Here is a 27,602-nt window from a genome sequence, read left to right as displayed (position 1 = left end):
CCCCTGTGACCTTCGGATCCACCAAGAGGGTCTCCGAAAATGGGTGAAGTAGACATGACAGATTGCGTCCGATGTGCTTCTGATGACAAGAACTTCATGGTTCATGCAAACCAAATTATTTTACATCCAGAACTCAGCTTTCCTAGATAAGGAAGTTCTGACTAACACCGCATTTACACATAGTTATTCATCACAGTTAGTTCCATACAGTCACAGTAAATGCTTAGTTAACTAGACATGTTTTAACTGTTTGCAAAATAAATTCTTACTTTTAGAAACTTGACTCTTTTCTAGATCAAAACGAAGTGTGCACAATTACTTAATAAAGCAAAAATCCTAGAATCTTCTGATAAATACAATAAAGACCAAGCAGGGTGGATGTTTTATATTTAAAAAGAATATCACAGCTATATATATATACACACACACACACACACACACACACACACACACACACACACACATATATATATATATATATATGTGTGTGTGTGTGTGTGTGTGTGTATATATATATATATACACATACATACATGTATCTTGAACCCTTAAAGCACTCAATTTGCCAACGCTACAATAGTGTTCATATTGTGTTTTTGTATATAAGAGACTTTTTAACACAGACAAATTGGTCTCTCATTCTTCTCCACCTCTTCATGCGCTCGCCACCTCTAAGCCCATGTTTCCTTTCATTCCTGTCCACAAATAAAACACTTGCTGCACATCTTTTCACTCCTCCAGTCACGGGGTATTTAAATATTCATATTTTAGAGTTTTTTCGGGAGGTATTATTCAAGCTTCTCTGTGTCTGCTGTTAGTTATTCTCTGCTCTCGTTATGTTTTTGAGGCCGCAATGGCGGCGGTGTAGACGACAGCGGTGCCCTGACCAATCACAACCTTGCGTTTTCCGTCTCGTTCGACGGATGTTTAAAAAAGTGGGCCCAACTCCGCACGTATGTACGTGCCTGCCGGGGCCCTGCGCAAGGACGGATAATGGCGTTGGGTGTCTCCGCACTGACGCAGACGGAGAAGCATGAATCAGCCTTAAGACATTAGACCTCTCCTCTAACAAAGCCACCCTCACTTGCTTCTCATTGGTTCAGATCTGGAGTGTCTAACCCAATACTTTGACCCATCATTAAGTCCATCCAACCGTCTGCATTTCATACAGGATGCGGACCAGCTGGTGCTACGTACGACTCACGCCATGCTGTATTGATTCAAAATGTGCCTTCATTAGTAAACATGGCAGAAGTCTGTAGTTAAATGGGCATGTTACAACCCTAACAGCGTTGGTGACAGACCAGAGGGACACAGCTCTAGCATATAACTAGTTATGATGAACTGGTTAACCAACTTACCCATTTTTGTGCTGTATGGTTTCATTTGTTTTGGTTAGTTTTGTGAAATTTTGCAGTCAAACTTTTCATGTGAAAGTTAATTAAAATAGGCGTGTTTCCACTATCAGAACTTTAGGGTAATTTTACTGGAATTTCACGGCATGTGCGTGTCTCCACATCAGTGGGCTGGCTGAAAGGACCGTTTCCAGGAAGCAACGGCGTACTTGAACAGGGGTAGGGACACAGAATGGCCCGGTAAAGTCGCTGAGCGGGACTTGTGGTTAACTCACGCTGACTGGTTGTAACTCAGTAGAAAATGACATCATCAGATGTCGCCAAAATCAACTGGCGTTTGTAAAATTAGATGCTGGTGAAGAAGAATGGAAGGTAAAGAAAATAAACTACGCTGTTGCTAAACTCCCACCCAGAGACGGACTGACAGTCTGTGATTTCTGGTTGAGCAAACTGCAGCAACAATCCGCCTCCTAACCATTGGTACGTTGTTCACGAAGGATCCCCCCCCACACACACACTCATTTTCTATTCTCCAACCCCCGCTAATGCACACAGCTGGACCAACGGAGATATTCATGGACTGAATCATTGCCCCAGTCTGCCCCTGCTCCCATCACTAAAGAAGGACAGTTGATTTCCCCACAATGACGTAATTCACGGGGCTTTGCTGTCTCACAGAGCACCGTGCTTCTTCTGGCCATCGATCGCCACGTTTTACATCACACAGCTGATCTCACCATCCTTTGAATGAATTAAATTATGGCACAGAATAAAACTTCTAATGCATTAATGTCTGTGGGTGCTTTTTAACGCCGAACAGTAACATCACTCACTGCCAGTGTGGAAGCGACATGCTGACGTCTGTACCAAGTCCTGAAAGGGCTAAATGTGTATGGAGACAGCTGAGAGGACCGAGCCATCGTATCTCCAGTCAGATTCCCTCTCCCAAAGATTTCCCAGAACTCCAACAGTGAAAACATGACTTATTTATCATTATCACAAAATAAACTTGCTCAATATCAATACCAAAGGACTGGTCAGACTGCAGGCTCATATTTCAAGTGTTTTGGATTCAAGACCTACATTCATATAAACTCGAAGGCATTCTTAGCCCTAGACCCCCACAGCGACAGTGATCTAAATACTATTGCTAATGGAGTATTTATCACAAGGATATTGTTGAATACTAAATACTATTATTACCACCACATGTTCTGATGTTGTAAGGCCCTGATGCACATTGCATGTTTACATAGAAAAGTATGTGTAGTTGACTGATTTCCAGACATTGTTCTCTCTGTGACTAACTGGTTCAGAGTTCCCACCAGTCACCACACGACAGGACAGTGGGAGGAGAACAAATGTGTTATGCTGTGACATCCTAGAAAAAGAAGTTCTTCTCTCATAATGGACTGAAGAAGTTCTCACTGGTGCTTCCCAGAGGAGCACATCCAACATTTATCTGTTGAACACTTGTTTTTATCAGTGCTGAGCTGTAGAATAATAATCCAGCCTGTGTTAGAGGGGATTTGGATCAGGTTTTGCATTTTCTAAGTCAGAGAAGAACTGCCTGTTTGATTCTGTCAAAAACAAACAATAAAAAAGCATCTCGGATGCTCTGGGCGATGAAAGGATGTGTACGGGGATAAAATATTAGAATGATTATATACTTGTTTCAAATCTTCAAACTCCTCAAGGATTTCACAGATTCTACCTTTGTGTTTATTTACTTTTAATATGGGGTGTGAGGCACTAAGCCACTGGCCAGTCACCATGTTCACCACCAGGCCAACAATAGAGGTAGCATTTGAGCCTATCCTCTCCTTTGGACGATCCTAAAGCCCCCTCGATTTCTCTATTGGCTTTAGAATGATGTATTCCTGCCATGATGGGTTTAGATTGCTGTGGTTTTCTGAGAAGTGCATCTAGACAACTCCGATCACAAATCAGGGATATCCAACATTTTGGATTTTGTTGGCCTGATATTGCGCAGTGTGTGTTTCGTGTCCCAAAGACAAAGGAGCATGCAGCCTGTTGAATGTGATATGTTGCCAACCGAAAAGCAAAGTGATGGAAGCACGCCTCTCCTTGTCCCATAGACATGAATACGTAGACGCCCTACTGGGTGCTGGAGAGCGTAACATTGCGTCTCTGCCATTTTGGATGAGCTTCTCACTCTCCAAACCCAATTGGAGTCAACGCAGAGCAAGCAACTATGCCTGTTTTCTTTGCAGCCTGTGGTTGCAACAACAGACCACGTAGGATTTCTATTAACTATTCTACCCTACCTGTTGGGATTTTATATTTTATTAATTTAGTTTAACTTAGTTTAATTTAATTTATATTTTCATTACCATGCCATATAATATGTCTGATTTAGTGAAAAAGTATAATTAAATGTATTTTTAGTGCATTTATTTCTTCCTTGGTAAAAATAAATGCACGTGGGGCAAAGGGGGACCCATCCAAGATGGCGGCCGACCACTACAGCAGCTCCAATAGACAGCATCAGTCCATGGGGCGTCTACATTTATGATGTCTGAGTCCTTGTCTGCCTGTTTGTTTACACTGAAGTAGGGCTGGACAATATAGAAAAACGTATATAGATTTTTTTTATATTGATCGATATAAATAATTATAGAAAAATAATTTTTAAATTGTAGAAAATATTTTATGTGCACCCCTGGCCATTTTATTTTTAGTATTTTGATTTTTTCTCCGCCTCTTCTCGCTGCAACATCTTTAGGGCTGCTACTAACGACTATTTTAGTAGCATTCATAAAAGTTTAGCTTATTGCACCAGGATGCTCTAATATACCATCATTAGCTTCTAGTCTGAAGTGTGATCAGCTATGTGCCATCTGTTATTAAAGACAAGATGATCGCTTATCAAACAACTTTGACTTTGTAACCTGTTGATACACATGCTACAGTCAGATGGAGGTAGGCACCTAAAACCAAAAATAAATAGTACACAAAAATGACTTGTGTTCACAAGAGGCATGGTGGCAAGGTTTCAGCGCTTCATCTTCCAACCTTAGGAAATGGCAGAACACACCAAGGTACGCCTCTGTAGCACGACTGGTCCACACGTCAGCAGTCAGGGACCGTCGACAGCTCTCAGGGTCTGCTTTACCGTGAAGATAAAAGATATTAAAGTTAGTTTATTTACCAGATTAATAATTCTGTTATGTCAAATCAAGTTGGTTAAGATTTAACACAAATAAACTGTTTATGCTTTAAAAATATTAGTTTCTTGTTTATTCAGTCAGCAACCTTTTTATTTGATCATAACATGCATTTTATTCTAATTATTTTATTCTTGCCAGAGAGAAACCGACACACACACACACACACACACACACACACACACACACACACACACACACACACACACACACACACACACACACACACACACACATTCTCACACCCAAAGCGTCAAAATATGATGCATGTGACCAAGCGTCAATTTATGACGATTCTGGACGCCCCAGCACGTCAGGAGACAACGATCAGGGACACGTGACTCCGCTGGTGTTAGTGTTTGACGCCCGTGATCACACTAGAGCTGAAACAACTAATCGATTTAATCGATTATAATCGATTATTAAAATAGTTAACAACTTTTTTAGTCATCGATTAGTTGTTTAATAATCATATTTTACCGCATAAAGTCTATTTTTTACCCCAATCTGACATCGCTTACAATCTGTTAAATTTGCCGCCAGTGTGTGGCAGTAATGAGCCACTGATCTACCAGTGGAGCCGTAGGAGAAGAAATGAGCCAATAAGTGCCCTCGGTTTTCATGACGTATCACGTTACTGACGCTCATCTTGCTGTGAGAGATGGCGGATCAACAAGAAATAAGGAAGAAAAATAGAAGCGACAAAACAAGAGAAACCCCGGACAAAATCCTCACGAGTATGGGAGCACTTCACTAGATGCCTTGAAAAGACCGGTGACCTGCAAAATATGCAAAAACCATGGCACGACGGAAGCACGACGTCCCTAAGTGAACATTTGAGACGAAAACGTGGGGGCTGATGCAGCAGAGGAATGTCCGGTAAGTAACAGAAAATAAACAAGCTAACGCAGATCACATTTGGGACTTAGTGTTAGCTGAGTTCGTTATAGTGGATGTTAAACATGTTTTTTGCCGCGTCAGTTTACGGTGTTCTACTTCTGATTGACTAGATGCAATCGTGAATCTCCTCCGTGTTGTGAATCATGCGCTTGCCAAATTTAGCACGTCTGTTTATAAGAATGTTCTCGTTAAGAGAAAAACGGCACAAACACATAACTGTGTTCCTCATTCAATAAAGGACAACTCTGCTGAGAAAAATATACAGATGAGCTGTGTCCAGGTGAATATAACGCGGCATAGTTGTACGCTTTCAATTTTTAAATACAGGAGAAATTCAGAAAGTCATTTTTTTAACTATTAAAAGGCTGTTTTACTATCTAACGCTGTAAAACGCCTCACAACACATTTTTGTCAAAATAAATGATCACTGTATATTGTTAATTAATTCAAATAATGTGATATTGACTTAGTGTTGTAGTGTGTGTGATGCTTTATTTTATATGTGTACTTAATTCAGTTTATTTGTGTTTCTTATGCAGAAAAAAACAAGCAACGATGGACAACTACATGGGGAACAAGACACTCACCCCCAGCAATGCATACCACTTACAAACTCTATTCCAGATTCTACATTATGTTTTATGGAATTTACCTCTTATATTTTGATGCCAAAAAATTATTCTGGACTGATATTTTGCACTGTTTAGCTCATTTTACACCGCTGACTGTGTTCATGTGCAATAAAATAGATTGCAGTCAACTGCACAATTCTCTTATGTTTTTCTTTTTCTTAACTGAAATGTATTCATCACTTGTATAGGTTAAATAGCTAAACAATAACAAACCGATTAATCGATTAATCGAAAAAATATTCGACAGATTAATCGATTATGAAAATAATCGTTAGTTGCAGCCCTAGATCACACAGACGTTATTCGACTATTTAACCTTCCCCTCACACCAATCCTAACCTTAAGGTCAGTAACTGTGACCTTAAGGTTAGGATTGGGGTGAGGGGAAGGTTAAGTAGTTCACAAGTCGTTCTAAAGTTCATCTCACCACCGGCGTTGGATACCGACGCTCTGGGACGCTGCGTCAGCTGTTTGTCCCTGATCGTCGTCTCCTGACGTGCTGGGGCGTCCCGAATTGTCATATATTGAGGCTTGGTCACACGCGTCATATTTTGACGCTTTGGGTGTGAGAATGTGTTGCACACACACCTTTAAAGTTGTTTAACTCTTCTTTTCCATCATGGTGGTGAAGTGGGATCAGCCATATATACGTCTGTAACCTCCACTGCAACGTAGCGGGATGAAATAAATCATTATCGTCTGTAGTTAGAGCAAAACTATGTGACATACAAATGAGTTCTAAAGGAAATAAAATCACCATTACTACTGGTGTTGCTACACCTATAAATACAAGTAACTCTGTTGATGTTAGCAGCTAACGAGAAAAAGTTACCGAGGCGACTCTTTGTTCTTCCTCTTAAGATGCTCGTGCATGGCCGATGTGCTCCTGTGAAAGGAGAGTTTCACTTTGCAGAGTTTGCACTCGACAGGCCTTTCTTTTGAATTTGCATAATGCTCCCAAACTTTTCAGCTATGTTGCGACTCGACACCTTCTCCGGTGATGAAGGCTGAGCTGGATGGCCACCACTGCACATGCGCCTCGGAGCTAAAGCGGCGGCTGAGCAGAAAGGCAGGAAGCAACTGCTGAACGTCCCTCAGCAGGCCAGATTAAAAACATTTTTATAAAATAAGGTCAATTTTATTTGTCGGTGGCGTCTTGACGAGTTGACTAATCGTGGCAGCCCTAGCCATCTTGCTCTGTTTTGGCTTGAGAGGGGAGGGCCTGGTAATGTTCCGTTTCCAGTTTTGATTGGTTTGGAGTAAGTAGTGAGTCTACTATGCTGCTACCTGATAGGTTGTAATGAGAAAAGTAAACTTTTTTTATCTGAGGTTTACCGACCCTTTTTTTATCTATCGCACCACATGTCTATCGATAGATTTATAGAACTATTGAATTATTGTCCAGCCCTACTCAGAGGTCATTGGGTTATGCCATGTGGCCTGAGACCACACACTGTAGAACCAAAACTGGTTTATCTGTGACTTTGTAAAGTCACGGGCCTTTCGTGTTTTAAAATACTCCAACAATTTTAAAATCTTGCCGTGTGAACTAGGACCTAGGCAATGGCTGGGTCAACCATTGAGACAAGCCCCTAGCCAGTCAACCATTAGGCGGACCACTGGTCCAACCACCAGGCCAAACCCGAGTTAACCACTGAGCTAACCTGACCATCAGCATCTCTTATTCCTTCAGGGTGCATTTGGCTCTGTTAAACCCTGCCACTGTTCATATCACTTCACTCTGTTAATCAATGATGCCTGTGGTGAATCAGAGGGACCTTCTCTGTGGTATTTGTCAATACACACAATGTGGAGTTTTATTAACAGCATAGAGCTACAAGAAAATCCATAAAGTACATTAGTATGTAGTAGAACGCTGATGTTTTAGGTTAAACACCGGGGGGAGTTAAGCAGTACGACCCGATGTTTGTATTTGGGGCTTTTAGATGGTGGTGACGTGAGAAGACACAGCAGTGAGCTTCTGCCTGTCCTTTCCAGTAGCGGGGTGTACAAAAACCTGGAGAAAAACTGCTGAGTCGACAGGTTTCCAGTGCTGCGGGAAAGCAGAACTAGTGGGATGGCTGGGAATGAGATGAGTGAAGACTGTTATGAGTCAGTGATCAGGACTGGGAGCTCCTGCATCAATATTCTGCGTCTTTCTAGTGCTCAGAAGCTGTAAATTATCCTGACAAGATGATATTTCAAGTCACTTTTAATCGCTGAGGCCAACATGTGATAAGATTTAAATTTAATACACTTTCCTAGTGAAAAAGAGCTCTGATCATACCTGCAGGCTGCAGATGTAGACCAGATCAAACTTCAGACTCGTGCACAGACGTTTCCTTTCCTAGGCTACCTTTTAAAATGATGATCTCTAATTAACTGGTTCTGGCTACTAAACTAGAGTATAATTTAATCCAATGTGAATTTGCATTTGGATGAACTGTAGCGTGTGTTCTTGGGTTTGATTCAGAACCTGACTTTATGGTTCTGTTACGTGACTGCATGAATTAAGATTTGTTTAATCTAGATTTTTTACCTTTTTCTGTTAAACAACCTGATTTTATGTGAGTATTATCTCACTGTGTCCTGTAATCCTCACTCACAAGCCTGTTCTATAATCCTAACCATCAGAACCTGACGTTTAATCTGATGCAGCAACGCGTCGGCCATGAGCTTGTAAGAACATTTTTATTAATTTTTTTCCAAATTTTTTGTCTAGGTGGCATGAGGAAGGCATGGCCGTGATCAACTTGGACTACAGGTTAACTTTATATAACAAAAACAAAGGCGGCGTTTTGTGGTAGAGGCATTCTGGCAGCATTGGGGACAACTCTGTACAAATGTAGCCAATAACTGAGTCCTATAATCCTGACCTATAACTGTAATTCTATCCCATAATAGTCCTCTCACCCTAAACCATAATCCTAACTCAGACAGCAAGCTTGCATTGTAACCATGCATAATCCACCTTGCATTGTCAATGTTAAACCATTGAATCAATATTATAATGAACCCAAATTTAATATTTAAAAAATGTTGATTTATTAGTTATACTGTAGACCATTACGACTGTATTCCAACGAAGATGGCCTCAGCCGAGAAGATGAAACTGAAGGCAGGTGAAAGACATTTCTCTTACTGATATCCCGTGACTATTAGAAGAAACTGTTTTTTCTAATTACTTAACGGTGGCATGATGAATGCCATTTTGTTATAATCCCAACACAATAACAATAACTCATAATCCCGACCCTCTTGTCAGACAGAACTCTGAGGGAAGTGGCAGACCATCTTCACGTTTCTGTTTTTTGTACAAATCTGTAAAACTCAACTGTAGTCCTATAAGTCCAGTTTCTATAAACCCCAACAATAAAGCTCATGAGCATGGATTTAACTGGAATCCATTAGTTTAAGATTCTTGCTCTGTGGTTAATTATCAGCCGTTCAAACGTCTCTGACACCTTAGAGTCGGAGGACAATGTCTCACTGACAGAGTCATTTAACGATGATTGAAATGCAAACGACTTCATTGATATTCATAAGACTTATCTCATATAATTATTAAGAGTGAGTACATTGGTGGGAGTCTCCTGTGTGTCTGCTGCCAGCGAGAGCCCATCTGCATTCTGGCTGGGCTGGGCCACGTGAAGGACGCTTTATCAGAACACACCAAGTTATTCTGAACACCGCTAGCTGTCTGACTTTATCAGAGACACACTTACAAGTGGAGAAGCTCAGTTGACAGAGAGCAGCACGACCATTGTGCTTTGTTTCCGTGTGATGGTTCTGGTGCTGCTCGGTCACACTGAGGACTTTATCTTGTTCCAAACCAAACAATCACCAGTTTGTTTAATGTGCCGATCGCAAAACACCAGGGGCCTCGTGTCTAAAGACTTGTTTAGATTTTCTACAAAACATTGTGGAATTAATCAGAGGAACTAGTAGTAATGCAGCATAAACTGAATATGCAGATCCATCTTTTAGCTTTGTGAACAAAAAAATAATAATTATAGTTAAAATAACAGAAACATTAAGAAGACAAACATCAACATATTTATTTCTACCTGTTATCTTAGTGAAATACAACTAATCCAACATTTATAAAATGTTTTTGGTGGCAGATTGTGTTTGGCTTCAAATCAACAAAACTGCAGATCCTACACAGGGACAATGGATCATGGAAAAAAGTCATTTCAAATGAAAAATCAGGATGTTTCTCACTGACGAATAATGGTGCTCAGAGGAAAGGATGGGTATGGAAACATCAGTGGGCATCCTAATGTCATAGCAGAACAAATAAATGAATTCCCATCCCACAGCGTTCTTGTTGTACTGTTCACTAGCATGACTAAATCCTGCAGGACACCTGGGCAAAACACCAGTCTAGCAACTCCCCCTGATGCTGTAGTAACGAACCCCGTGTGGTCAGCAGCCGGATGATTCAGACAGCTCACGCTTACGACCGGCTGCAGCTCAGCGCACAGTTCCATCACGATTGTTCTTGGAAACCTTAAAGTGCAACTTCACCCAGAAAGCATTTTTACTTGTTATGTTTCAAAAATGAACAGCCACTAATAGACTTTTACTTTTTATTCTTGCATTAGCCACCGATAGAAAATAGACAATGAAATGTTCTGATTAGAAAAGCCAACAATATGTAGAAAATTAGCATTAATGGACTCACCGATTTCGGTTCACGGCAGGGAAGACTGCTGTTGTATTAGCGTCCAGGAAACAGCAGAGAACGTCTCGGCTAGTAGAAGCTAACCATTAGCATTAGCAACTCCACAACACAGCAGAACTCCTTCAGGCTTATGTTATTTGTGGAGACAAAACATTGACATTGCGGTAGAGTCGTGTTGTTGTTAGCCAATCAGAGCAGAGATGTCCGAATATCAGAAAAAAAAAGACTCCACATCCTGCTGTCCCCCCCATTCTGTCCCGCTCTGAACTTGAGACAGTTCTCCACACCTTCATCTCCTCACGCTTAGACTACTGGAACTCTCTTTTCACGTGTCTGAGCAGAACCTCCCTGAACCGTCTACAGGTGGTTCAGAACACCTGTGCTCGGCTTCTGACCAAGTCCTCCAAACACACCCACATCACCCCGCTTCTCCTCCAGCTTCAATGGCTGCCAGTCAACTCCAGGGTTCATTTCAAGATCCTGGTTCTGGTCTATAGGGCCTTACATGGACAAGCACCATCTTACATTGGTGATCTTCTTAGTCCCTACACCCCCAGCAGGTCCCTGAGGTCCAGTGATCAAGCCTACTGGTTGTGCAGCACCAGGCTAAAGACCAAAGGTGACAGATCATTTGCTGCTGTGGCCCCCAGACTCTGGAACTCTCTCCCCCTGAGCCTGAGATCAGTGGACTCAGTGGTCTCCTTTAAAAAGCAGCTGAAGACTCACTTGTTCAGGCTGGCTTTTGTATGACCTTCTTCACCACTCTCTCTTTATTCTGCTCTCCCCACCTATTCCACCTTCCTCAGGATCCACTGATTTCCCTCTTTCCTATTCACACTCTCTCTTTCTTAACATTTTTCTAATCACAATTGCCTATTTTTACTCATTTTAAATATATTTTTAAACATTTTCTAAATGCTTTTTTATATTTTTACATTTTTTGTTTTTGTGAAGCGCCTCGTGATTTTTTATCTTGAGAGGCGCTATAGAAATGATATTGTTAATTATGAAGTGTCTTTAAGGTGAGGACAAAGAGCCGGGGGTGGGGTGGTGTCTGCTTAGTAATGCATTACCTAATATGGTTAAGCGGGCTCTCTTCTCATCGGTAATAACTTCTAATAAGACTAAAGCGGTTCCACTTTGCTCCCGCTTAACTATCTGCTCACAGAGCTGCAACAAATGGATGTATTAATTGTTAATCATGAATTTTGGTGTGAATACTAAAACAACAATTCAGCAGCAATCCTACTAAGTGTCTCTAACAGACCCATGGCGCCAGACAGAAAGCGTGTGTGGAGCTGAGAACATTCTCATGGTCAGTTCGTTATTAAAACATCTAGTGTTGTTAGTGGAACATGTTTTTGTGCGTGCATAAGGCCCACGCAGAGGGATATTAAAGAGGGATTCAGCATCAGAATACTGGGGTTGCAGATGCACAGGGAAAAAACTGGACCCGGGACAACTGGAAGCTGTGACCCATCAGAGCCGCCCAGAAACTGTAAAACATGGTGTTGGCTAGAACTGGACCATTTGGAAAGCCATCCTGACCTTTGACCTCACTGGTTTCCTTCCATCTTCTACCATGTCATGTTAATGTGGAGAAAATCTTTAGACCGTGTTTTTGGACTGTGACAGATTGTAACTGGAACAAATGGAAACAAACTGGTTTGATATGGATCAGCATCGAACTGGGGAGGAGTTTGATTATTTGGTTTTCTCTGGAGCGTGTCCTGAGATGACCTCCTGGAGTGGTTCAGTCATGTGATCATAGTTGTAACAGAGTCATTCATTGGCGGATTTATTCAGGATTGACAGAAAAGTAGGATAGAAGCAAAATGATACAACTTTATTCTACCTGTGTGTGTGTGTGTGTGTGTGTGTGTGTGTGTGTGTGTGAGTGTGTGTGTGTGTGTGAGCTGAGCTCCTACTCTCATAATATTTAATGGGACGGTGAAAGCCGAGCTGTTATTGGAACCAGAGGAGATATGTAACAAACTGCTCCTGTTGTTTTTTATGGACGCGCCTCAGTTCCCTGGTGGATGATGAAACTCTTTCCCGCCGTGATTTCAGCTCATGCCATTAGTTTGACCTTCCACCGAGCTGAGGAGCCATGTTCTTCCCTCTGAGCAGAGACAGAGGACAACATAACACATTTCCTCCATTTCCTGTCCTTTTCACTAACTCGTGTTGAAACGTTGTCCACTTTGAAATCCTCCTCACACATTTCTCCCCATCCTTTGACCCTGTTAGCAGAGGAGCTCTAAAGCCATTTCATTTCTATTTGATAGCAGATGGGAGTCAGAGCCGGTCAGCAGGAGATTTAATAATTGATCTAGTCTGACTCAGTGGCGCTGAGTGCTGCAGCAGTCAGATGGTAATTAATCAACACTTTTAGATCGGAGCAGCCAGCCATGGGACTTGCATCACCCGAACCACTTCAAATATGCAAAATATGGACTTAAAATGTTTTAGGATTGGGGTGAAGGGGGAAGGTCTAAAGCTGCAGCAGGAAATTCAATTAATAGCTTGTTTGCGCTCTGGTTTTTACACAGAGGTCCATGAAATGCTTCAGAGTCAGCACTCACTCAGAAGGCTTTCAGAGGTCCTACCACCCTGGGGTCAGTGGGAGGTGCTTCCTGTTTGTATCTGCTTTAAAAGACATGAAGCATTGAGTTTAATGAAGGAATGAATGAAGCCTAAATGCAGATGCTGTGTTTAGAATTCATCTCCCATGCCACACGATTCTACAGCTCGAGGGACCACATTTGCTAGTTCTAACTCCTTCATCAGCTCCTCCAGCATTGGACAGCTGCTGGCTCTGATGCTGCTGCCCAGCAGATCAGACTGAACTCTCCACAGCACACTTCTCTCAAACATCTAACCTCAAACACTGATCTGAACTTCCTGCAGAAGTCCAGTCTGCTCTGTCCCTTCTTGTCTTAAGCTTCCCTGTTATGTCTGCTGTCCAGTTGAACACCGATTCCTCCACTACCTCCTCCACTTCTTCACTCATGATGAAACAAGTGTTGGGCATGTTCCTGCTTCTTCTGAAGTCCACAATTCTCTCCTTTGTCCTTTTCACATTTACAGTGAGATAACTGCTGCAGCATCATTTCACAAAGTGGTCCACCAGGCTTCTGTCCTTGGTATCAAGTCCATCTTTGACACACCTGAAAATTGCAGACTTCTCTGAAATTTTCTGCAGATGACAGGACCTTGTCCTTTTTCTAAAGTGGACAGAGTAAACAGGCATGGTGAGAGGAGCCGGTGGTGCATGTGCTGCTCACCCCTGGCCAGACACACAATCCTTCAGTCTCACACACTTAGTCCTGTTTGTCATGTAGTCATTAATCCAGGAGATTGTGGAAGCATGCTCGTGTCTTTGTGAGTTTCTGATGTAATAAACCATGTTGGTTTGTACTAAATGCACTTGAAAGGGAACATGATCCTCACAGAGCTGCCTGCTTGGTCCAGATTGAAGCAGGTGCTGACTCCAACCCCACAGAGATGAGCAAACTGCAGAGGGTCCTGCAATGTGTTTGCTTCCTCATTCAGATGGACAAATAGTCTAGAAACAACTTCAGAATTGAATCAGGATAACTGGAAATCCCTTTACTGCATCAGTGGAGAAATGTTGGTGTACCAGCAGCAACATATAAATTATCAATATTATTCAACCTTTAATATTTGATTATTGATATAAATAAGTTCTTTGAGAGTGCCAGGGAAACAACACTATAATAATTAGACACAGAGGCACAAATATAGCTTATGAAATAAATATATTACTATATTTCTACTACTAATGATGATCAAGGACAAATGATAAAACATTTTGATTTAAGGTCATATCAGCAATGAAGAGACTCTGATGAAACATGATCTTAGATGTTCTTAAGAGCCTAATTGTCTTAGAAAAATGTGATGTTTGGGTTTTTAACATAAATCCGGTTGAGTTTTAATGAGGTTTAACAAAGTTATTAAATTAATAATAACCCAACCCAACACCAGCACAGTTACGGTATCCGTGTGTATGGAGGCTTCTCGGCGATCCAACTGCCACAAAGTCTCCTCGGTAAGCAAGTAGTTTGACTTTTAGATATCACAGGGTGATGGAGTTTTTGACAATTAAAATTGCGCCCACATTTTCAAAGTTAAGCAATCTCTTTTAACAACGGTGGTTTCTGCATCTATACTGCTCCACTTCAGCTCTCTCCCCCCTCCCCATGTGCAGTGCTCCTGCAGCCTCTTGGAGTTCCTGCTGCTCTAAACATTAAAACAATTATTTCATTTTCTGTTCCTCACTTCTGATTACCTTCAGTGGTGTTTGTTTGTTGCAACCAGCAGGTACAAAAACTAACTTGTTTTTATTTGACTATTTTTCTGTCCTGCCTGTTTATTATCTTCCTGCATCTCCTCTCAATCCTAAAGAAAAACTGCTACCTGGGTTCATATATATTCACCTCATGAGTTACCTTTGAACTGCAGTTCTAAAAGATCTACCGACCGCAAAAACAGCGGAGTGCACGCGGCTCGCCAACTGCATCAGTTAGGTGAAGTTATTGTAGGACAAAACAGGTGATGCGCCCCGCTCCACAGCAGCGAAACGCATTAGGCACAAATAAAAGACAGAAAACATCAAAGGAAATGAGCCGACATGAACGATCGCGTGTTAAATTTGTTTTTGAGGTGGCGACACCTAATTTGATGTTACTGTGGCCGTGCTCAGGACGCAGATGTCTGGAGCGCGTCAACAATCAGAGCTTTGCATGCGCAAGCTGGTTAAGGTTAGGATGGGGGTGAGGGGAAGGTTAAATTGCAAGAGGGTAAAGGTCACAATTTGGCACAAAAAGTCACTACAGAGCAGTGAAGTCAACTAGTCGACTAGTCGACTAGTTCATACAACCCCTAGTCTTGGCCCGGCCGCTCCGGTCATCACAGGATCATCGGCTAGCAGTGCCTACACCACGCTCAGGACAATCCAGACTCTTCACATGCATCGTTCCACAAATGTGGAATGACCTACCAAGTACTACTAGAACAGGGACTTCCTTTTCAATTTTCAAGAAACTCCTGAAGACCCTGCTCTTCAGAGAGCATCTTCTTAACTAGCACCTTCCCTGCACCCGTCCCCCCTTTCTACCGTCCACTCCTTTGTTCCCTCCTCTCCATGATTGATGTCAAGTTGTTGTTGTTATTCTTGTTGTTAGCCTCAAGGGTAACATGCCGATCATCACTTGTAAGTCGCTTGGGACAAAAGCGTCCCACTGGGATCTTCTCCTGGGTCATGGTCATGTTGAAGAGGTGCTGCAGCAGAACCCCACATAGGTGGTCTGCACAGGTCTGGAGCAAGCGGGATCACATAACCCCTCTCTGGCCTCTCTCCATTGACTTCCTGTCTCTTACAGGATCCATTTTAAATTTGAAATTTTTATTTTTAAATCCCTTCATGGCCTGGCCCCATTTTATATCTCTGAGCTGCTGTCCGCTTACGTCCCTGCCAGAACTATGAGGTCCAGCTGCCAAGCTCTAACAGTGCCAAAAACCCGCCACAAGACTCGCGGCGACAGAGCGTTCTCTGTGGTTGGTCCCAAACTGTGGAACAAGCTACCACTCAACATCAGGACCACACAGAATCTAGAGCATTTTCAATCCCTTCGTAAGATGCATTTTTTTGATTTGGCTTTCAATGTAGGCTGACTTGAGCATCTTAATAGTTTTTAACAGTTTTTATTACAGATTGTGACTGTTGTGTGCTCATCTTATTTTAGGTTTTCATTGTTGATTTGTTTTGCCTTGTACAGCGCTTTGGTGTAGCTTTGCTGCTGTAAATGGGCTCTATAAATAAAATTGACCTTGAACTTGACCTTGGAGGACTCTCTCTGAGGCTGACATCCACTTGCTTCCTGTTCAACTGCCTCTTTAGCTCTCTGTTGGAGACAGAGAGGTGGGAGGCAAGTGAGCACCTTAACTACACATATAATCATAAAACAAATGTGTTCATGTTTATAGGTTCATGGGTGTATTGCCAATTCTGGGTCTGAGGAGCGGTCCTACCATGGGTAGACACAGGCGTCTGTACTCTTCCTGACACTCGCAGAGTACAGACGCTTCTCTTTTCGTTCCCTTATCTTTTTTCACAAGGCTCTTTGTCCTGTCTGACCACAGAGCGCTTCTCTGCATTTCTTCTGAAAAACCCTATTTTTAACCATGGATTTGATAAATTGGTCATTCAACAGGATTGATAAGATTTTTTCAACAATGAGAACGGAGCAGGGGGCTCCCACATGTCCACAGGGGACACACCCGGCAGGGTATATGCTGGATTCCTGGAGGGAATGGAAGATCATATGCCTCTCCCAGCTGTCCACTGAGGATATCGAAGACGTGTGGATAATCGGCCTGATGATCACTGGATTTCTCTTGATTGGAGTGGGAGGATATCTGGTTTTCTGGAAATTTGGGAAGACAGGAGCGATTGGAGGGCGACCCGCACCCACGGCAAGCACCGTCTGTGTGGAGACCTCACAGACTGGGACGTTAGTCGAGGTGAATCGTAAGCTAGACAATGTTCTAGCTGCGACACCGGTAGTGCACAAAATGGATGTCATCTCGGAGAGAGTCACCGGATGGTATGGAGAAGTTTAAAAACCCAAATTGGCTTCACTGAAGGACTGGAATGATCAGTTTAACGACTGAAGGCAGAGAGGAAAATTATCTCAGCCTGACCCAAACAAAGTCTTGTTATCCGAATCTGACGCACTAGCAGTCTTGAGAGGCTAGCAACAAATCCCAACGAAGGAATGCAGACAGATGCTGTGAACCCCCCCCCCCCCCCCGCCCCTGCCTTTGGATTGGTGGACTTCAGCCTGGCGAGGTCATCAACCTGCAGGAGTCAGTGTGCTCTGCGCTTCTCCCAAGATCTCCCTCCCACCTGTGACTACATTGGCTGAGCGCTGTAGATGGCTGCTCTCGCTGGGGGAAACAGGATCCCAGGCCCCCAGCCCCCCCACCCCCCCCCACCCCCGCCTTCCTATTGGAGTCTCATGTTATGTTGTGTTGTCTGAAGTCTGTTGCATATCTGTTGAGGTGTTTTTTTGCAGAGCAAAGCTGCCCTCCTGGTGGGAGGGTAGCTGTGAAGTGCCTTTCTTCCATCCTTCCGAACCAATTCCTCGTGTTACCATCTTATCTCTATTAAAGTAGTGCGACCCGGGTTGCGAATGACCACAGTCAACAATTCTTGTCATGTGTCTTGCCCATGTATGTGTGATCTCTGAATTGTGTGTACTGAAACTCTAATTTCCCTCTGGGATTAATTAAGTATATTTGATTTGATTTCATTGATTTGATGGAGTTAAATGAAACAAACCACCAGTATCACCCCAACTCACACCTCGGAATACATTATAGTTGCCAGTGAACAAAACATAAATGTTTCTAGACTGTGGGAGGAAACTGGAACACCTGGGTGCATGCACACATATTTGCACAGAGAAACCCATTCTAGTCATAACTTTTATTCTAAAGTATTTGAGACCTCTGGCTTTCAGTTAGAGCTCTGAGGGATTTTGCTCCTAATGATATCATTTTTACCATATATAGTAACAGGAGCAAATATCTGCTTGCTCTCTCCTAACAAGCTCTCAGGCAGTAAGTTTGTGTGGGTGAGTGAGCACGTGTGTGAGAATCTGTGTGGGTGTGTGTTCAGATTCATGTGCTAACATTGTGTCCATTCTACTGTGACTGAATGTGTTAAAGAGCTGTTGTTTGCTTTTAGTGTCTCTTCAGGCCCTCAGTCCTCCACAGACAAGTTCTAAAGTGTTAATGTTTTAAACATGTTAAAAGAAATGTCCATAAAGCCACATTGTGTCATATTTTTCTTTGTTAAATATCAAAATCCGTGTATCACATTTACAAACGTGTTATTTTTCAGTAACAATTCTCACCAAAGTCGACTGTAAATATTCCTACAGCTTGAAATCTGACATTTTTATAAACATAAACTGTGGTCTACGCTTCGTAGTCACGCGCCGTCTTGAAGTACAGTAGCTGTTTAGGGACAAAACAAGATTTAATGCTCTGCATTTTTCTTTTTTGTGTTGAAAGTTGGGAGAGGGAGATGAGTAACGTGACCGATGCATCAATTATGGCAGATGTGACAGCACTGGAGCAAGAGGACAGGCAAATCGCTGATCAGACTTGTTCTACATATAATCACAGGACATGAACAGAGGGCAATTTAAAGACTGCACGAAGCAGCAGAAACAGTAAATAAAACTAGCAGATGGTTGAAAGCTGGAGTGTGATGTTTTCACATTCCATTTTGATGCATGTGGGCAACCACAGCTGCAGTACCTACTCTGACCTGTGTGGCGCTAAGGGGTTGAATAGTTTTACACACTGGAGCTTTAATGTTAATCTAAGGGTGTGGTGTTTTCATTACCTAATCTACTTCATTACACCCAACACGGGCTTGAACCATCTTTCACATTGGTGTCTTTGATCAACACCTTCGGGTGAATCACAGTGGTAGATGGGCTGACTAACCCTACAGCAGAATGGACCAGAATCCTGGTGCAACACGGACCAGTATCGGTGTGGAAGTGAGCTGCTGTTTGTGTAGATACCTGACATGTTTGTGTTGTTCTTTCAGGATCTCACACACAGCCGGAGATCAGTTTGATCACAATACCAGGAGAACCGAGAGACCCAAATGACCTAAGGGATCCCTAACAACCCAAGAGGCCCGAGGGCCCTTGTCTTCATGTGCTCTCTAAAGATGGGGAGCTCTGAGAAACCTGCCTCCTTTGGATGGAGCTCTTTGACTCAGCACTCAGCCTGAGGATCATTTCACAACAGCTTGGGGGAGGGCAGGGGAGGTGGACGAGAAGGATAGCCTGTCAGAGTCCTGCTCAGCACAGAAGCATCATGTCAACTCTAGAGGGCCCTTCATGGATGTGTTTCTCCAGGACCACAGCTGGCTTTGTGCTCTGGGTTGGACTGTTGTCCTCATGTGTGGCCTCTGTCCGGACCCAGCAGCATCCTGTAGTCACCACCAACTATGGGAAATTACGAGGGGTGAAGGTCACATTACCTAATGAGATCCTGGGACCAGTGGAGCAATATTTGGGAATCCCATATGCACTGTCTCCAACAGGGGAACGGAGGTTCCAGCCTCCAGAACCACCGATATCCTGGCCCGGAATCAGGAATGCTACTCACTTAGCTCCAGTTTGTCCTCAGTTCTTAGAGGACCGTTTTTTACTGAACGACATGCTCCCGGTTTGGTTCACAGCCAACTTGGATACGGTGGTAACATATGTCCAGGAGCAGAGTGAGGACTGTCTTTACCTGAACATCTACGTCCCATTGGAGGATGGTGAGTACTCTGTCCCTTAAGTCTCGTCTGCCAGCCCATCATCCCCTTGTTTTTTTTCCTTGTTTTTTTTTTGCTCTCATTTGAAAGTTTGATCTGATGATGATGCAGGTTGATGATGATGAGTAAAATTAAAAACCAGGATATGTGCTTGTTTCACCACAGTTTACACTCAACCCATTTTTTTCTGATGCTTTCTGCCTATGATTAACATAGTTACTTAGGACTCTTATACCAGCTAATGTGTGGGGACTGAAAATAGGTTGCGCTGTGCAGAGGCACCAATCAACCTTTAAGAATTCATCAGATCTGAGTTCAGCCTTAACCTGGAGAAATATTAAGCAGAATATTTTACCTTTAATGATGCAATCATGTCTGGTTCAAAGTGGGCTGAGTGGGAATAAACCTGCTCCGTGACTTGTTACTAGCTATAGTTGCATCTCATTTGAACATGCAGAATGTGTTTCCATGGTAAAGTCTGATGTACCATTATGTCACAGGTAGGGATGGGTACCTTTGACATTTGAATCGATTCAGTACTAATTCCCGGTACCTAGGAATCGATACCGGTACTTAACGGTACCAATTTTCGATACTTTTGAGTGTTTATAATTTTAATTCTCTTTTATAATTAAATATCTATTTTTCTCAATATATAACAATATTTGATAAATATCACGATAAATAACATTCAGCTGTTTGTATTTTAACATCGTCCTTGTAGTTGTATAAGCTGATAATTAAACTGAAGCAAACATCTTTACTGTGAACTAAATTTACCGTGTATCTTCATTCATTTTGCCGTCCTTTTTCTTTGATTTTTCCTACTGGGAAGTTAGAATTTCCGAGGAGAAAGCGAACGCACCATTAGCTGATAACAATGGTGGCAATAGAAGCTAACATACCAAGCTAACATTATCTTAAACAGTTTCTTTAGCTGCTGGAGCAGATTAAAACGATGATGCCTCACACTTAGATCGTTGTCACTGGTTTCATCTTCACCCAAACACCCGTCGCATTTAGTAAAGTGAAGCCAAACTTTAGAGCACGTTCATGTTCTTCTAGTCGGAAATTCTGAGTTCCGAGGAGAAAGCGAACGCACCATTAGCGAAACGGAAGCTAACATATCAAGCTAACGTTATCTTAAACATTTTATTTACCTACCGGAGCAGATTAAGATGAGGATGTCTCACTTAGATCGTTGTCGCTGGTTTCATCATCACCCAGTTACCCATCACATTTAGTGAAGTGGACCCAAGCTTTAGTGTGCGTTCTTTCTACCATGCTGCTCTGTTTACAACTGGCTCGCAGCGACCGACGACATAACGCTCTTGCGCATGCGCAGCTGTCTTGGCAAGTTCTCGTTATGAAGGACGGGTACCGAAACGAGGCACTGTTTGAAATGACGTGAATCGGTGCTCGGTCGGTACTATGGAATTCGGTCGGTACCTTAAAAAGTACCGAATTCGGTACCCATCTCTAGTCACAGGACTGCGGTATTTTAGTGTGTAGACTGTGTTTACATAGGGTGCATCTGCAAAAACACATTGCTCAGCAAACATAGCTGAATTAATCTCCACTCAACAATCCTCATTGAGACCCTGATGCTAACATTAAAGAAACAAACATCGGCATTAATAGCCCGTTTTGTCCTCTTCTGTCTGATTCATTGTAACACCCAACATCTTCTCCTTAGACATTCTTCTCTGGTATGTATGCCAAGCCAACAATACTAAACAACACTGCCCCCAGAGGTCATGCATTACACTGCAGTTATAAAAATCTTTTGATGAGGTGTATAGTTGACAGCGTTGATAATGTTGACTAATCACTGCAGTCCTAATAACGGGCAATAACATAAGATGTTGACCTTTAGGCGTCATGTGGATACAGGTTAGTCGGATTATTGTAGGAACCATTCTGAACAGTAAAAGTACACAACGGTGTGTGTTTGAAACCTCTGACAGCTCTGGAACACACTCACTTGAATGTGGTGCATTAACCCAAGCAGAAAAGTTATAATGTGACAATTCCTCATTAGAGGACAGCTGGGACCTCTGTTCAGTGACTCTGAGTCTAACATTAAGTCTGAGTCTGCAAACACAGAACAAAGAAAAGTGATTTACTCAACTCACAGCAGAGCAGCAGCTTGGCCAGCCTCAGTGGAGAAGAACTTCTCCTGTTTTAGTCTCGCTACTAGGGGTAATCCGATTCCCATCAGTAATGGTTCATGGGTACCACATACTTTTCTGTACCCATGTTGATGTGTTTCCAGGTGTACTGGAATGTTCAGGGAGGTTCTGCTCAGACAAGTGAAAAGAGAGTTGCACTAGTCTAAGCGTGAGGAGATGAAGGTGTGGAGAACGGTCCTAAGTTCAGAGCGGGACAGAATGGGGCTCAGCTTAGCAATGTTCCTGAGATGGAAGATGGAAGAGAGAACTGAGGTGAGAATCCAGGGTGAGAGCTGGGTCAAAGGTCACACCAAGATTCCTAACTCTGATGAGTCATCATACAGCGTTTGCAGGCAGAAACTCATCTGATTCAGTCACCTAGTTCTTCACCGGAAGGTCTCGTTGTCCTGCTGGCTGAGGACAACAGCTTCTGAAGTCTCACAGATCCACAGCATGAACATATTAGTTGATGCTCTATTTGCCCCATCTCATGTAGTTTTCACTGAAACATTCCTTAAAGAACGTTAACATTTTTCTGGAGATTTAGCTTAATTAGTTTATGACTTGTTTGATAAGAGACTCAGGACCAGTACCCATCAAGATGAGGGGATCTGTGATTGGTTGAACAGACGTTGCAGTAGACCTGTGTCCCTGCAGACCTGATGAGGTCTGTCTGCAGCTCTATCGTCCAGGAGATTCCACGTCAGTGTTTCTCGTCTGTTGGTACCGGTAGCGTGGGAACACTAGGCCCAGGTGCGCCTAACCTGGACGATGGTGTGCAGCTGGAGTGAATTAATTAGGGCGAACGTCTCCTCGGGGGTTCTTAGTGAAAAGACAGAAGCACAGCTGCCTGTCCTCCCTCCCTGGACCAGTCCCTGCCTGCCCCCGCCTCCCTGACTCCACTGCAGGGTGTAGCTTAACTAGGACTCTGAAGCAGCCGTGAGCTGAAGCTGATGAAGTAGTCGCATGCTGAAGCTTAAAGACAACACTGAACCATCAGAGCCACTTCTGTTAGACAGAGCACAGCCAGAACAGACTCAGAGCCATCCGGATTTTGTTTAACCCAAACTGGAACTTGTTTCCTCTCAGGAGGAGCGGCCTCTCCTGGTATCTACTTCACAAGTACGGAACTCTCTCCCTCCCTCTCTCATCCCTCCAGTCCTTCAGAACACTCTGGTCCTGAACTTGTCCAGATGCTCTCCTGGGATTTGCCGTCTGCTTCATGTTTTTTATCTTACACCACCCAGATCACCTTTAACACCTGACCTGTGTGAAGTTCTAAACCTGTGTAGCTCCAGATGGACTTTGATGACTCTGACTCCCTCATTAAACATGGCCTCCGACTTCCTCTTTCTAAAATGCACCTTAACTCCTGCACTTGCATCCTGGGATGACATCACTCACGGGATGGGGGGGTAGGGCAGGGGCAGCAGCTCTAATGTGTTACAAACTGTTTTTGGAGAGTTTCTCCTTCGCTTTCCACATTCTATGTATTATTTATAATTCCCACTGAGATACTGTGCTGCAAAGAATACTTCTGCTTTTACTTTAAAAATTTTTAGGACACTTCATCTGACACGGCTGCATGGCAAAGCAGCTGGTAGCACTGTTGCCTCGCGGCAAGAAGGTTGCTGGTTCAAATGCCGGCCGCTGCTTTTCTGTGCGGTGCTAATTTGTTCTCCACATGCGTGGGGTTTCTCCAGACTGCTCCGGTTTCCCCCCACAGGCCAAATAAAGGCTAAATTGAGTCTCTGAAAAAGAAATAAACATCTGTAACTATAACAAAGAGAGACCTGCTTACCAGCGGGAGCAGCTAATTAACACCCCCAAAGCTCAAATAACACTCAAACCCTGGCAAGCACAAAGGGCGAATGCACGTTACTGTTAAACACACACTCTGCTCCTAAACATGGTGTAAACCAACCAGCATGGAGGATGGGAGGCGTGTGATCTGGTGATTTTTTCTGATCATGCTGAGTTTAAGCTTCCCCTCCAAAAACACACACAAACAGTTTAGAGAGCTATGTTGCTGTTTAACACAAACATCCAGTTTATTCATCATCCTGACAGAAAAGTTCCTTGTTTTACTTTTATTTTCAGTGCTTTGACTCGAAACTGCTGCTCCACATTAGCATTCTTTGTGCAGATGCATGCCCGCTATCATCACCCTTAATAAGACTCTTCTTTGGCACACTGGACTCTGTTTATTCCTGCCGTTTTTGTGTTATTTGTTCCATTTCTGAATGTTTACTGTTTACAGCTGTGGACGAACTGTTAAACCTTCTGGTGTGAGACAAATTAGTGTCTGCAATGAAGGTTTGGAGCTTCAGTTAAGATTAGTTTTCACAGCTGAAGAAGTGATTGGTGTGTGATGGTTCTGATTACACGTGGACCTCCTTACTGGGTTGGGCTGAGTCAAATCTGCCTGTTAGTGGGCGGACAGGTCCAGACTTGCGTACCACAGGCCACATCCCGCCTGAATTAGGATAATATGCTATGAGAGTTTATTATCATAATTTGTTTTGAAGAGTTTTTAACACATGTAAATACAACGTGTTAATTAAGGTACAAACAACATTATCAGTGCATAAAAGGAGCCAAATCATGGAAAATGTACTTTTTAGAGCTTTTGAAATGGTAAATGGGCTGTTTGTACAGCACCTTCTTTTTAGGGTTCTACAACCCCCCAAGGCCCTTCACAACATAATCAGTAATTCACCCATTCACACACTGGTGATGACAAGCTACTATGTAGCCACAGTACACAGTGATGGAGGTGAGGCATACCGAGCACCGACACCACCGGTTCCTCCAACCACCAGCAGGAAGCAACGTGGGTTGGGTTTCTTGCCCAAGCATTCTCTGGTTGGAGCCGGGTTTAAATCTACAACCTCCCGATTACTGGACATCCCGCCCTACCTCCTTAGCTACCGCTGTGTTTTTCTATGTGATCATGTTAAATCCTCATGAAAATTAACACTAATCCGGGTTTTGGCTGCATTCATGCAATATCTGTCTCAGATAATTAAATAAATCTCAATTTATACATTTCCTATATTTGTTCATGTCCATAAATATTTAAACACACTTGAATTTAAAACGAGCTTTTAACAGTGATGTGTTAGTTTAATTCATCACCATAGAGCTAATTAAATGTGCAACAATGTGATAATTCAATTAATGCAATTTATAAATAGCCATTAAAATATAATAACTGGAATCAAAATTAGGCATTTGGCAGCACAAAAAACTTGTCAAACACAATATTTATTATGATAATTGTAGGCAGACAGGAGACAGAGCTGATGGAGGTTCTCAGTCATCGAAGGATGCCTGAAGGCTTTCCAGGAACAGGAGGTGTGGTGTTGTCTCTTCTCTCTATTCTGCCAGATGAGCTGATAGGTTACAGGTGAGTGAGGACATCCTCATGCTGTCACAACCAGATGACCGGAGTTATCAGGTGATCAGCCAGGCTGATGATGAGATGCAGAAAGAAAAATCCAGGACAGTGTACAACAATAATAATAATAATAATAATAATAATAATAATAATAATAATAATAATAATAATAATAATAATCTGTGATGTTGCTCAGCTCATGTGCTCTTACAGAGTTATTAACGTGTGCCTGCCTCATGGTGTAGTGTCCATATTTAGTTGTGTCCTACAATAATGCTGGTTATTACATAATTTACTTTTGATAGCAAAAAACAAAATATTTAATGTCAAAGTTATTTACCAGGTGAATCAGCTCACACGTCACCAAGTGTCACAGGGCCAGAATCAGAAGTCTCCTTCATGATGTCATGAGGTAATCTAGCTCCAAGCTCACAGCAGCAACACACGTGTAACAAAAAGCTATGAAACAAAAACATAGTTAATGTTAAAACTCAAAGGCTGTAATGAAGATTACATGATGATTAAAAACAGCTCACCTTTACTACACCTGCAAGGCTTCATGTCAGTCTGGACCATTTGTAGCTGCAACAATCAGTCTGACAGCAGATTACTTGGGTTCATTTAGCCTGAAAAAAAATAATATATATATATATATATGTAACATCACAGTGTTGTGGGAGGTCGCTTCCAGAGATGAGAAACATGTGGAGAGCAGAGTGAGGATGGAGCTACGGGTTTTCTGTTAGATCATGAGGCCCTGAGGTAAAACGGGATGCTAGTGTGAGTCTGGAAAGCTACTCTTCTCCAGTGGTGACCAGCCAGGGTGAGATGTAAGGAAAAAACAGATTTTTTTTTTTTACCTAGAACAGTTCATAGAGCTTGTACAGTCATTCAGATGAAAGATGCTCAGAAGCTCTCCACCACACCTGGGTCTGTTCAGGAGTGTAGAAGCTGCTCTGGGTGGAATTCCCATCATGGTCCCAGTGTCACTCAAGACTCCTGCTGGGAGGCCATGTGAAATATAAAGAAACAGCAAGTATGTTTATAGTTGTTTTTAAGAGCAGCAACGTGTTTAACAATAGGCTAAAATAATGATGTATTGTTAAATCTAGAAAGTAAAGAAAGACAAACGGTTAAAAATAACTCACCTGCAAGGCTTTTTGCCTGGACCGGTGCAGGCTGGTGGAAGGTTACATCAGTCTCGGGCAGATTTAACCTGAAAAAAAAATATTAACATCACATTGTTGTGGGTGCTTAGTAACTTAGATCGTGTACAAAATAAACTGTCTAATATATGTGCTTTATAACATGGCTGGTGAGTGAGCTCACTGCTCTCAGAGCTAACTCAGTGTCCAGAATCAGACATGTTCTAATGAGAACCGGACTCAGCACCAGTTCAGAACCGGGTCAGGTCTGGCTTCAACCTCACAGTCCCACTCTCAGCTGCACTTTGCGTCTTCCAGCAAAGATGAGGCACATGACGCAACCAAGATGGAAGTGGTGGGAACTGCCCATTGGGCTCATATTCAGCTGCTCAGATATGCTTGGGTGACGGCACAGAGGGTTCACCCATGTAATATATAATCTATGGGTGTTACTAGCCTGAAGACCTGAGCCTTTGGCAGTTGGCTGCATCCTGCAGACCATGAGCCCACTGCTCATATGGTTGAATAACGACTATGGTTTTAAATCAATATCCATCCTGGCCTTTGATAAGAAACTAACTCAGACTGACTCCTGAAGCCTCTGAAGTTCAAAGAGCCAGTAAAAATGGAAGTGTGTTGTCTGTTGATGTTAAAACCATCTTTAATGATTTACTGTACTTTTATTTTACATGCTCTTGAGTTGTTCCATTGTGAATTATTTACAACTGTAGAGTTCAGTTTGGACATT

The 27,602-nt window shown here is 42.6% G+C and overlaps 1 protein-coding gene across 1 annotated transcript in view; it reads left to right on the top strand.

Moving 5' to 3' along the window:
• Positions 1–19,430: 19,430 nt before the first annotated feature.
• nlgn4xa (neuroligin 4 X-linked a) overlaps positions 19,431–27,602 on the top strand; it is an 85,650-nt gene continuing 77,478 nt past the window's right edge. The window contains exon 1 of the mRNA XM_070549586.1: positions 19,431–20,141. Coding sequence (XP_070405687.1) covers positions 19,574–20,141 — 568 coding nt within the window. The 5' untranslated portion in view covers positions 19,431–19,573. The remainder of the gene's footprint in view (positions 20,142–27,602) is intronic.

The sequence above is a fragment of the Nothobranchius furzeri genome, chromosome 3, assembly GCF_043380555.1.
Source record: "Nothobranchius furzeri strain GRZ-AD chromosome 3, NfurGRZ-RIMD1, whole genome shotgun sequence".
Taxonomy (NCBI): domain Eukaryota; kingdom Metazoa; phylum Chordata; class Actinopteri; order Cyprinodontiformes; family Nothobranchiidae; genus Nothobranchius; species Nothobranchius furzeri.
This window is presented reverse-complemented; position numbering and strand designations above follow the sequence as displayed.